This window comes from Salmo salar, chromosome ssa13 (genome assembly GCF_905237065.1).
Source record: "Salmo salar chromosome ssa13, Ssal_v3.1, whole genome shotgun sequence".
Lineage (NCBI taxonomy): Eukaryota > Metazoa > Chordata > Actinopteri > Salmoniformes > Salmonidae > Salmo > Salmo salar.
In genome coordinates this window covers 54,246,024-54,258,941 of record NC_059454.1, presented here as the reverse complement: position 1 = coordinate 54,258,941, position 12,918 = coordinate 54,246,024, and the positions used below count along the sequence as shown (strand labels likewise).

The following is a 12,918-nucleotide window of genomic DNA, read 5'->3' as shown; positions in this document are numbered from 1 at the left end:
GACTTTGCTATTATAGCAACATGGTCTAGGAAAAGGGCTGGAACAGAGCGCTGATGTTTCAGAACCACGGACAGGGACCGCTATCCAATGTGGGAGAAAGCGCTTTCGTTATAATATAATTTTTAATTATTGTTGCACCATTATTCTTATGTAATAGAACCATATACAATTTCAGTAACACATGTCTTCGAGTGATTGACTGTGCCTTCCCCACAGCCTCCACAATGATTTAGTCCACTGAGACGGCGCAAATCACCCAGTGTCTTGTTTGCCATGGAAAAAATATATTTTAACGCTATATTTGACTTTTTGTAGCAGGTTAGCAGAATTTAAGCAGCAGGTTAGGATAATTAACATAGCAGGTTAAGAGAATTATGTTAAGGTTAGGAAAAGGGTTCGGGTTAGCTAAAATGCAATGTGTGACGTTAATTTGACAAGCTGGATCCCTTCTAGCCATGGCCGGGCCGGCCCGCCCCACTTCCCGTTCCCGCTGCAATTCAGCACCACAGCAGTGGAAGGAGGACACTCTAAGTGGCCACAAAATGAAGAAATTCTAAAACTGATGTTGGACAAGCAAATAAGTTATCTAAATAAACATAATTCGTTAATGCTGGTTCATTGAGCGAGACCTTATTTTACAATGCTTTTGTGAAACGAGGCTTGCGCCATGCATTTATGAAAGCACTTGTTTCCAACGCTCAAATTCTCACGGTTTTTACATTTCTACTTGATGATGTTAGTAAATGTTATGAATATTGTAACTTGAAATATGGTGGGGTCGTGGCTTGTGTCGTTATATATATGTGTGTGTGTGTGTGTGTGTATATGTATGTATGTATGTATGTATGTATGTGTATATGTATGTATGTATATATGTATGTATATATATATATATATATATATATATATATATATATATATATATATATATATATATATATATATATATATATATAATATGTATATATATATATATATGTATATATATATATATGTATGTATATATATATATATATATGTATGTATATATATATATATATATATATATATATATATATATATATATATATATGAATGATTGTGTGGTTTATTGATAACTCTGTTTCCTACTACAGGCAGTTGGCTACCTAGTGATTGTAACGCTCTGATGTGAATCATTTGTTTCCAAGTGCTACTGAATAAGCTCAAGTTAAATGCACATGATACGCATTATTAGTCTATCAATCCATTCAATCACAGTATTTATACTATACATGACACGGGCGACATGTGGATCTTGCCTAGGGCGGCAGCAGAACTACTAGGACCGGACCTGCCGAACACAATTTGCCTCGATTTGACTCTTTTGGGAAAAGAATCCCGTATCGGCGGCCCACTGGAAACGGGGATAATCAACACAATCTTCACCAATTTTACCCAGTCGGGGTACACTTAGCTGAAGTGAGGACTTTGCGTCTTTTGCTTGAAGCACGCACACACCGTACTCTAATTTCCAAGCAGTTTTAACATTTATTAGCCTATGAAATATATTTGGAGCACATCAACTGGTATTTCCATCAATGAATAAAAAGCATTATTTTGGAATGGACATTTTGGGGCCAGCAATTTTATTTATCGGCTTAAAAAAAGAAAATGCTGCCAAAAGCCATCGTTTACCAGCTTACGGAAACCAAGTCATAAATATATCTTTGGAAATAATTATAAGAAATCTCTTGATTTTTTACAGTGATGTTGGAGGGTAAAGGCAGATGTTGTTACTGGAGAACTAGTGCTTTACATTGAGTGGTTTATTCAAGGTTCCTTGACCACAGGATGTTCTAGTCTTTCATTCCCTGTGAATGTATTAGTTAGCGCTCCCAAAATGTAGACCGACGCACATGCACACATATTTGTGTTGAAGCCTCGAGTACTGGACCATGTTAGTGTCCGCCCTGAGATTTAAAGGTTGGGACTTCGATCCCTGGCCGAGTCTTACTAAAGACTGTAAAAATGGCACCCAGTGCGAGCGTCTCTCTGCTTGGCACTTGGCATTAACAAGATAGAATGGAGTTAAGGCCCTGTGACAGACTATTGTCCTATCCAGGGGGTGTACTTGTACATCAAGCTGACTCACACTACAGAAACTGACAAACTACTGACTGCAACTACTGCTCTGGTCTGCACCAGTTCTGGTCAGGCTCCTGCTCCTAAGAGCTGCTCCGGCTCGCAAAAGCCACCACTCGTGCAAGGCTACTTACTTTGATTACTGTAGCAGCTCAGCACTGTACTGTATTGTCAGTGTGTGGCTGAGGGTCAGGGGTCGACTAGACTATTGGACAGGAAACTTTTAATTACAGAAAGGACCAGTGTCATGTAGATCTGTAGGTCATCACTACACTACACTAAGTTATGTGTATGTTTCTTTGTGGCCACTGACTTGCAGGTAATCTCTTGTGCGCAATACTTGTTGTTTTTCATTGTCATAAGGTTCACATGGTGGCGAGTCAGATATTAGATGGCATATGTAAGTACCGGTTAATGCCCGAGCTTAACATTATGCATTTGGCAAAACAGTGTACCCTGTAGATTGATTGTGTGGGAATGATGCCAATATTTAGACCTTTTTTCATTATTCTACCATCTTAGAAATGATTAACTAATAACCTTAGCAAACATGAGTTTATTGTTGGAATGTCATTGTCACATTCAATGTCGTTTTTCCTCATTGTGCTCCGGTTGAGAGATGTTCTCAGAAGTGCAGGATAATTTTGCAGAAGAGGGATTTGACCAAGGAAGCTTTGCCAGATTGTTGGGAGCAATGATGTCATGTTTCTTGACGATTATTAATCGTCTTCTATTTAACTCAGCATTCTCTGATTGAGTTTCTCCTTACCAGTGCCCATTACCTGCAATTTCCTTGCAGACTAAGTGTAATATAAGATAACGTAAGATAATTTACAGGCTCCATCTCTCTCTGCTGCTCCCTGCATTAGTGTCTCTCTCACACACTTGCGCAGACAGACGTGCATGGACGAGGTAATGAGTCACTTTTTTGGACGTGGTCTCTTGTCTTGCGCTCTCGTTCAGACACACCCCCTGAGACAGATGCTTCCCTGAGTTGAAGCACAGCGCACAACAGTTCCAGCTGTACCGCAGCCTCGGAAGTGAGAAATACCCCAGTATGGTTTCAATTACAGTCACCAGTTTGATCATTTTTCTCTGAGAGCGACATTCGTGGAAGAAAACTTGAAGTGCTGACCATACCCTCCCTCTCTCCTTCCGACTTGGTTCCGTTCATTGGGTCAGTTCTTTTGGCAGAGCCTCTGCTTTTCAGGTCCCTTTGCGCCAGGGACGCTTGTTGATATCATACAGCTATGGAGTTGTCGGTTGTCCAGTCTGTAAAGAACATTGTAGGGATAGTGTACGATTGGGTGTGTTTGTGTTAGTAAACAGATTGTGCTACATGAGCGGCTTTCAGTCTGCTGGTATTCTCGTGATCCAACACACAGCTGTGTCCCTGAATGGTGACTGTGATGGCTGGGATGTATTAGCTCTGCTATGCTGTGCTCTCCCCTGTAGACCATGAAATGACAGATGGACAGAGCCAGCCTGCTGGGTGTCCTGTCCAGTGCAGGACGTCCTGCCCTGACGGCCGTTAGACAGGTGTATGGAGGTCAAGGTCGCAGGGAGGGGAAACGCGCTGATCAGTTCATGTAATTCCACCAAGGCTCAGGTCCTAAGCACTGTACTGCTCTGTCTCCAGGCAACATGCTCGAGGGGGTGGAGCTTGGGGATTCTTTTACTGGTGCCCTCGTGCCAATTACTAGACTATACCTGCCTGTGTCATCATGAAATGGGCCTGCCTATACCTTCCTCAGAATATGCAGAAGTATTTTTTTAATTTTTTTTATTTCCGGTGGTCAGAAGATTTACAGTACTGTACTGTATGATAGGAATCACTATTGTAATAATAACTATTTTTAATTGAGGCGATGGGTTTCTCCCAGCAACTGTATAGGGCAAAATGAGCATCAGCATCCCTCCTGTCCTGACTATCTCTTGTGTTTCTCCTTGTCTCTAGGTGGAGTCCTTCATATTAGACCAGGAAGACCTGGACAACCCCATGCTAAAGACTGCGTCGGAGCTGCTCCTGTCCAGCGCTGCCGAAGGAGCTGACCTCAGAACAGTGGACCCAGAAACACAAGCCAGACTGGAGGCTCTGTTAGAAGCAGCCGGTACGTATAGTACAGGGTAATTGCTGGCTTTTGGCCCCCTTGAACGGGAAAGCAGATTAGATAGAATTGCTGCCGGCCAAATTGACCGGGAGAAAAATCAATCCCTTTGCAAAATAATGCTTTTTATTCATTGATGGAAATATCAGTCGATGTAAATGCATTTGACCGTCATGCTTATCGGTCTATAGGTTCATTTTCAAAATTTAGTGGAATTAGATTGGGCTGTGTGTATTCGTTAGAGGTCATGTATCTCATTCATCGCACAGCATACAGAGCCTAATTTGAGCAGAATATCACTTGTCAGATAGCGCTAGAGCTGCTGCTGGAGTGAAAATTGCATTTACATCCCAAGTCATTGCTCAACAGTTATTAAAGCAATCGCATGTTAAGCCTTTTCATATCAGCTGTCTTTTTCTGTCCAGAAACCAAAGGCCCAATCCTAGTCATATTAACAACCCATCCTAGTTGTTGCATCTTTAGATTCCCCCTCGTTTCTAACAGAGATTTTCATCTGTCACATATGGAACCGCTTGTATCAGGTGTGCTGTTTAGAACTGTGTTTTCCCGGTAATTGCATGATGTTTTATTGGCTGCTTCATTACGGGAGTTGCATGTTCTGTTAAGATGAATTACCATGATGTTAATGTGATTTCTGTCATTTTGAGCACTGTGGGTGGACGTCGTAATGGGCCAGTAAATTAAAATCCTTCCGGACACATTGTCCGGTGCCACATTTTCCTAACGGAAACCCTGGTAGCTAGGCCAGTAGCACCATGATCTGACTCCTTCACCTAGTTTTATTAATGCCCCTGTTTTCAGACCTGCCCACATTTCGCACTCTGCCATGCCCACTATGCATTTGAAACCATGTTAAATTACAACAACGTTACATGGTAAGCCTGCCCAGTCGTATTCTCGTTATTGAATAGGACTGCTGGTCTTTTTTGATTGTTTGAATGCCGAAACCTGCTTGAATTTCCGCCCAATAGAGTATAAATTTAAGCCTACAATTTTGCTGCAATTTAGTTAGCAAGCCTGTGTCTGGTGCTCGTGTTTCTGTTCCTGCTACAGTGTTGGGACATGGCCCTGTAGGTGTGTGGAGTCGGCACGCTGCCAGGGAGAAATACCAACATCACAAACGCTAGTGCTCAACACCAAAAAAGATTCTACACTACACCCCTGCGTTTTATTTTTACTTTGCTTTGCGTCTGGTTGTTTTTATGGGTTCTGTAGTTCACCTTGTTGGACTGTCTATGGAGGGGGGAAAAATTCTAAATGATAGGATCAATTACAGTAATCAGTAAAGTTGGGGCGGCAGGTAGCCTAGCGGTTAGAGCGTTGGGCCAGTAACCAAAAGGTTGCTGGATCAAATCCCTGAGCTGACAAGGTAAAAATCTGTCGTTCTGCCCCTGAACAAGGCAGTTAACCCACTCTTCCTAGGCAGTCATTGTGAATAAGAATTTGTTCTTAACTGACTTGCATAGTTAAATAAATAAAAGTTGACTGCAGGGTGCTCACAGGCTAAGTGTCACAAGGCAATTATCAGACAGACCACAACTGTCTCTCTGGCCTCAGTTGAGCTAAGCTGAATCAGACCGTCAAAGCACTTAACCTTGGTCTGTCTGTATAGAGCCACAGTCATTGCTGCCTCTTTAGAGAAAGAAAAGCTTTCTGAAACAATTAAAGAAGTTAATTGGTCTGATTTGATATGCATGAAGCTGTGGATGGCACGGTGTGGTGTGCAGACGGGCAGCACGTTAGCTGGTCCCCAGCAAGCCAGCCAGTCAGGTAGTGCATGGCGAGCTGGTACAGGCTAGCCCAGCCCATGAGATGAGATGAGATGGGAGGTAGCGATGCTCGCTGGGACACCACGGGGGAGATTAACATGAACAATGGATTTCCATACAGCAGCAACAGCTCCCATCATGACTCAGCACTGGCCTTTAGTAGACTCTGTTGTTTCCGTACGTGTGTCTGCCTCCTGTCTATCTTTGTGTGTCTGTGTGTATGTGTCTTGGTGATTGTTTGTTCCTGTGTTTTTGTCAGTTCCTCTCTGTGTGGTGTGCGTGTCTGAACTGCTGCACATCTGTGTAACCAACCACGTGACACGTGCAGTGGTTTTTGCATACCATAGGCAATATTGGGCTCATTCTTCTGTTGATAAAGCCTCAACGTTGGCTGATCACCAGGCTCTGTTCCATTGATTCAGTGTATATTATGCACACACTTAGTCATGTGTTCAGTTTCCCCAATTGATATTATCAGAAACTATTTCTCCAATAGAAATCCCAGATCACACTTGTAGGCGATGTCACGTCGATGTTGGCTAGCTAAGCTCATCCGCAGAAACGCGTCATTGGGTCTAACGGTCATCTCACTCCAAACTGCAGATATGCAGGCCATCAAATCAAAGGCACAACTTCGATATAAACTGTTTTTGATGAGAATGAAACATAACATGTTCAACTACTTAAGACATTGGCTCGAGTCTAGGTTGTGCCTTTTAGATTTTGAGAAAATGAACAACTAAGGAATAATATTTCACTTCTCAAACCCCAAACCCCGGCCTGATCTGCTTTGTTTCGCAAGCGTTCCTGGAAGTCTCGCGATGTTGCGCCTCTTGGTTTAAAAACTCTTATGTTTCCTCAACACTGTTCAGCACTTGATAATACAGACAGAATGTGTTCTTTGCACTGTGTCTTTGAACATGTTGCATGGTTGGAACATGGGCTAACCTATGCCTGTTTTGTGTGTTTTTATTTGGCCCGGCACTAACTGTGGATGCGTTTGTGGTCACTGCGGCTGTGCTGTGAATGCTGGTGACCCTCGATGCACGGCCCTGTGCCTATGAAGGCATTGGTAAACTGTCCACTGCCGATGGTAAAGCCTTTGCAGATCCAGAGGTGCTACGCCGCTTGACGTCGTCCGTGAGCTGTGCGCTGGATGAGGCTGCGGCTGCTCTCACACGCATGAGGGCTGAAAACACACTCAACACCAGCCAGGCAGACAAGTATGTATCTCTTCTGCTCTAGTAGTCTCATACCACAAAGGTGCAGCACACCAGTAGAAATATGTTCTTGTCTAGGCCATATGTTTCCTTTGTGCTTTCTTCTTCCCCTCTTCATGAACAGTTGACAATTCCTTAGATGAAAACGTAACTGTGCTCGTATTCTGAATAGTTCACATTATTCATAGATGTTACCTTGTTCTCACAAATTCGATCAAACTTCTACTGTTTTACTGAAACGCTTTAAGGCACCATATTGGGCCAAATGCAGTTCATGAAATGCATGTACAGCTCTGCCCCGAGTGAGGCCTTTTTGTTTTCAACACTCTGTAACCTTGTTTTCTGACCTGCTGTTGATTTGCCCTGTGCAGCCACAGTCCCAGTAATTGTAGCAGTCTGGTTATTTTCAGCCGTAGCTTGGCGGAGGCGTGCTCGGACGGGGATGTCAATGCCGTGAGGAAGCTGCTGGATGAGGGGCGGAGCGTCAACGAACACACGGAGGAGGGAGAGAGTTTGCTCTGCCTCGCCTGCTCCGCCGGATACTATGAACTCGCACAGGTAGAGTACACACACACTTTAAATACTTTATTGAATCCCCTATTCACATTACATGACAAAGGACTCAACAATTTCAAGGGCCGTTGACCCAAGGAGACTCACAGGAACAAAAAGCACCTTCTCCTCCACACAGCTAGGCTGCCCCTAACCGCCAGGACAGAGCAGTACTGAGGCAATTGCCTTGCTCTGGTCTTAGGAAGGCCTGCAGTCTGGAGACCATGTACAGTAAGCCTATGTACGTGGCTGAGACTGCCAAATATCAGTGCCACCAACCTGCGTCTTTATCCCAGGTTGTGTAGGAGTGATATGAGAGGCTGGTATTTTAGGAGCATGTCTGCAAAAGCCTGCTCCTATCTAACAGTCGAATGAGCAGCCCACTTCCAGAATCAGCACCTCCCTCTGGCCTCCCCCACAGCAACAATCTCTGGCTCATTCAGCATACAAGAAAACACATTATCATCAACATCAAACCAGGCTCCTCTGATACACACACACACTGTCTCATCTTTGTATTTTGAACTACTCACGTAATACAGCTAGCATTGCTCTGCCTTGCTTTTAATCCGTAGTTCCATCTAGTTCTGTAATCCAATACAGTTGTATTCAAATTAGGGCTAACCCCAATTATTCGACTGTTGGTTGTTAGGCTGTTGTGTGTGTGTGTGTGTGTATACAGTGAGAGGGGGAAAAGTATTTGATCCCCTGCTGATTTTGTACGTTTGCCCACTGACACAGAAATGATCAGTCTATAATTTTAATGGTAGGTTTATTTGATCAGTGAGAGACTTGTAGTTGGCCACCAGGTTTGCACACATGTCAGGAGGGATTTTGTCCCACTCCTCTTTGTAGATCTTCTCCAAGTCATTAAGGTTTCAAGGCTGATGTTTGGCAACTCGAACCTTCAGCTCCCTCCACAGATTTTCTATGGGATTAAGGTCTGGAGACTGGCTAGGCCACTCCAGGAACTTAATGTGCTTCTTCTTGAGCCACTCCTTTGTTGCCTTGGCCGTGTGTTTTGGGTCATTGTCACGCTGGAATACCCATTCACGACCCATTTTCAATGCCCTGGCTGAGGGAAAGAGGTTCTCACCCAAGATTTGACGGTACATGGCCCCGTCCATCGTCCCTTTGATGTGGTGAAGTTGTCCTGTCCCCTTAGCAGAAAAACACCCCCAAAGCATAATGTTTCCACCTCCATGTTTGACGGTGGGGATGGTGTTCTTGTGGTCATAGGCAGCATTCCTCCTCCTCCAAACACGGCAAGTTGAGTTGATGCCATAGAGCTCCATTTTGGTCTCATCTGACCACAACACTTTCACCCAATTGTCCTCTGCCAATGAACATCTGAATGATTCAAACTTCAGACGGACATGTATATGTGCTTTCTTGAGCAGGGGGACCTTGCGGGCGCTGCAGGATTTCAGTCCTTCACGGCGTAGTGTGTTACCAATTGTTTTCTTGGTGACTATGGTCCCAGCTGCCTTGAGATCATTGACAAGATCCTCCCGTGTAGTTCTGGGCTGATTCCGCACCGTTCTCATGATCATTGCAACTCCACGAGGTGAGATCTTGCATGGAGCCCCAGGCCGAGGGAGATTGACAGTTATTTTGTGTTTCTTCCATTTGCGAATAATCGCACCAACTGTTGTCACCTTCTCACCAAGCTGCTTGGCGATGGTCTTGTAGCCCATTCCAGCCTTGTGTAGGTCTACAATCTTGTCCCTGACATCCTTGGAGAGCTCTTTGGTCTTGGCCATGGTGGAGAGTTTGGAATCTGATTGATTGCTTCTGTGGACAGGTGTCTTTTATACAGGTAACAAGCTAAGATTAGGAGCACTCCCTTTAAGAGTGTGCTCTAATCTCAGCTTGTTACCTGTATAAAAGACACCTGGGAGCCAGAAATCTTTCTGATTGAGAGGGGGTCAAATACTTATTTCCCTCATTAAAATGCAAATGAATTTATAACATTTTTAACATGTGTTTTTCTGGATTTTTTGTTGTTGTTATTCTGTCTCTCACTGTTCAAATTAACCTACCATTAAAATTATAGACTGATCATTTCTTTGTCAGTGGGCAAACGTACAAAATCAGCAGGGGATCAAATGCTTTTTTCCCTCACTGTGTGTGTGTGTGTGTGTGTGTGTGTGTGTGTGTGTGTGTATATATATATATATATATATATATATATATATATATATATATATATATATATATATATATATATATATATATATATTAAAATAGTAAAAATAAAAACCCTTCAATGAGAAGGTGTGTCCAAACTTCTGACTGGTACTTTATAGTTCTCTTAGCTTACTTGAGCTTTTCTTGGTCACTACTGCCATATGTGTGTGTGTATGTATGTATGTATGTATATGTATGTGTGTATATATGTATGTGTGTATATATATATATATATATATATCCCTCACTGTGTGTATATGTATATATACATATACACACATATATATATATCCCTCACTGTGTGTATATGTATGTATGTATGTATGTATGTGTGTGTGTGTGTGTATATATATATATATATATGGCAGTAGTGACCAAGAAAAGCTCAAGTAAGCTAAGAGAACTATAAAGTACCAGTCAGAAGTTTGGACACACCTTCTCATTCAAGGGTTTTTATTTTTACTATTTTCTACATTGTAGAATAATAGTGAAGACATCAAAACTATGAAATAACACATATGGAATCATGTTAGGGTTTGTTCCTTGGTCCTTGTCAATCATTGGCTCATTGCTGAAATTAGCATTATGACTGTCTTTAATTAAATCATTCTAAAACCTGTATTAATGCAATTGCAGACAGAAGTTGACAATCAGGAACATAGCACGCATGTTTCCGAGTAAGTTCTGCATCAAAGAAAAGGTCCCATGTTATTTTATCAAACCCGAAGTCCAGCCCTAGTGATGTCACTGCCTACGTCATTATCTTTTACTCATGAGACCAAAACCATGCCTACACAGCTATATAAACAAGGCTTTTGGTGTGTTATCTAAAAGCTTAGCAGTAAATGTCCAAGTTGATTTATAGTGGAATGTCTGACTTGTCTTGTCTCCTACACTCCCCTGCAGAGTTCTGTCTCAGTCACACATTTCTCAGAGGGGTCTCTTTATAAGAGGCAGAGAGAGAGAACTAGAAAACTATGGAACAATAATATACTGCTCAAAAAATAAAGGGAACACTAAAATAACACATCCTAGATCTGAATGAATGAAATAATCTTGTTAAATACTTTTTTCTTTACATAGTTGAATGTGCTGACAACAAAATCACACAAAAATAATCAATGGAAATCCAATTTATCAACCCATGGAGGTACACTCAAAATTAAAGTGGAAAACCACACTATAGGCTGTTCGAACTTTGATGTAATGTCCTTAAAACAAGTCAAAATGAGGCTCAGTAGTGTGTGTGGCCTCCACATGACTGTATGACCTCCCTACAACGCCTGGGCATGCTCCTAATGAGGTGGCGGATGGTCTCCTGAGGGATCTCCTCCCAGACCTGGACTAAAGCATCCGCCAACTCCTGGACAGTCTGTGGTGCAACGTGGCGTTTGTGGATGGAGCGAGACATGATGTGCTCAATTGGATTCAGGTCTGGGGAACGGGCGGGCCAGTCCATAGCATCAATGCCTTCCTCTTGCAGGAACTGCTGACACACTCCAGCCACATGAGGTCTAGCATTGTCTTGCATTAGGAGGAACCCAGGGCCAACCACACCAGCATATGGTCTCACAAGGGGTCTGAGGATCTCATCTCGGTACCTAATGGCAGTCAGGCTACCTCTGGTGAGCACATGGAGGGCTGTGCGGCCCCCCCAAAGAAATGCCACCCTACACCATGACTGACTCGCCGCCAAACCGGCCATGCTGGATGTTGCAGGCAGCAGAACGTTCTCCACGGCGTCTCCAGACTGTCACGTCTGTCACATGTGCTCAGTGTGAACCTGCTTTCATCTGTGAAGAGCACAGGGCGCCAGTGGCGAATTTGCCAATCTTGGTGTTCTCTGGCAAATGCCAAACGTCCTGCACGGTGTTGGGCTGTAAGCACAACCCCCACCTGTGGACGTCAAGCCCTCATACCACCCTCATGGAGTCTGTTTCTGACCGTTTGAGCAGACGCATGCACATTTGTGGCCTGCTGGAGGTCATTTTGCAGGGCTCTGGCAGTGCGCCTCCTGCTCCTCCTTGCACAAAGGCGGAGGTAGCGGTCCTGCTGCTGGGTTGTTGCCCTCCTACGGCCTCCTCCACGTCTCCTGATGTCTCCTGGTAGCACCTCCATGCTCTGGACACTACGCTGACAGACACAGCAAACCTTCTTGCCACAGCTCGCATTGATGTGCCATCCTGGATGAGCTGCACTACCTGAGCCACTTGTGTGGGTTGTAGACTCCGTCTCATGCTACCACTAGAGTGAAAGCACCGCCAGCATTCAAAAGTGACCAAAACATCAGCCAGGAAGCATAGGAATTGAGAAGTGGTCTGTGGTCACCACCTGCAGATCCACTCCTTTATTGGGGGTGTCTTGCTAATTGCCTATAATTTCCACCTGTTGTCTATTCCATTTGCACAACAGCATGTGAAATTTATTGTCAATCAGTGTTTAAGTGTTCCCTTTATTTTTTTGAGCAGTGTCTATAACCTCATAATGTATATATGTTGTTAATCTGTAGTCTAGGACCTTATAAATGTAAGGAGGGAGTGGTCTTATAACCCTTCCCCTTCTATTAATACAACGTAAGCATAATCAATTATTTGGTACAGCCCCAATCATGACCCCTAGGTGAACCTCTAACATTGTAACCAAAAAAGAGATGTGTTCAGCAAATCAAAATGTTATATTTGAGATTCTTCAAAGCAGCCACCCTTTACTGTGATGACAGGAAGTCATCTGGAATGCATTTCAATTAAAGGTGTGCCTTGTTAAAAGTTTATTTGTGGAATTTCTTTCCTTAATGTGTTTAAGCCAATCAGTTGTGTTGTGACAAGGTAGGGGTGGTATACAGACGATAGCCCTATTTGGTAAAATACCAAGTCCATATTATGGGAAGAACAGCACAAATAAGCAAAGAGAAACGACAGTCCATTATTACTTTAAGGCATTAAGGCCAGTCAAATC

General features: G+C 43.3%; 1 protein-coding gene across 1 annotated transcript in view; it reads left to right on the top strand.

Moving 5' to 3' along the window:
* Positions 1-12,918, top strand: part of LOC106567420 (ankyrin repeat and KH domain-containing protein 1-like) — a 68,878-nt gene that overhangs the window by 16,577 nt on the left and 39,383 nt on the right. The window contains 3 exon segments of the mRNA XM_014136647.2: positions 4,061-4,214; positions 7,068-7,224; positions 7,632-7,779. Of these exon segments, the coding sequence (XP_013992122.1) occupies positions 4,061-4,214; positions 7,068-7,224; positions 7,632-7,779 (459 nt within the window).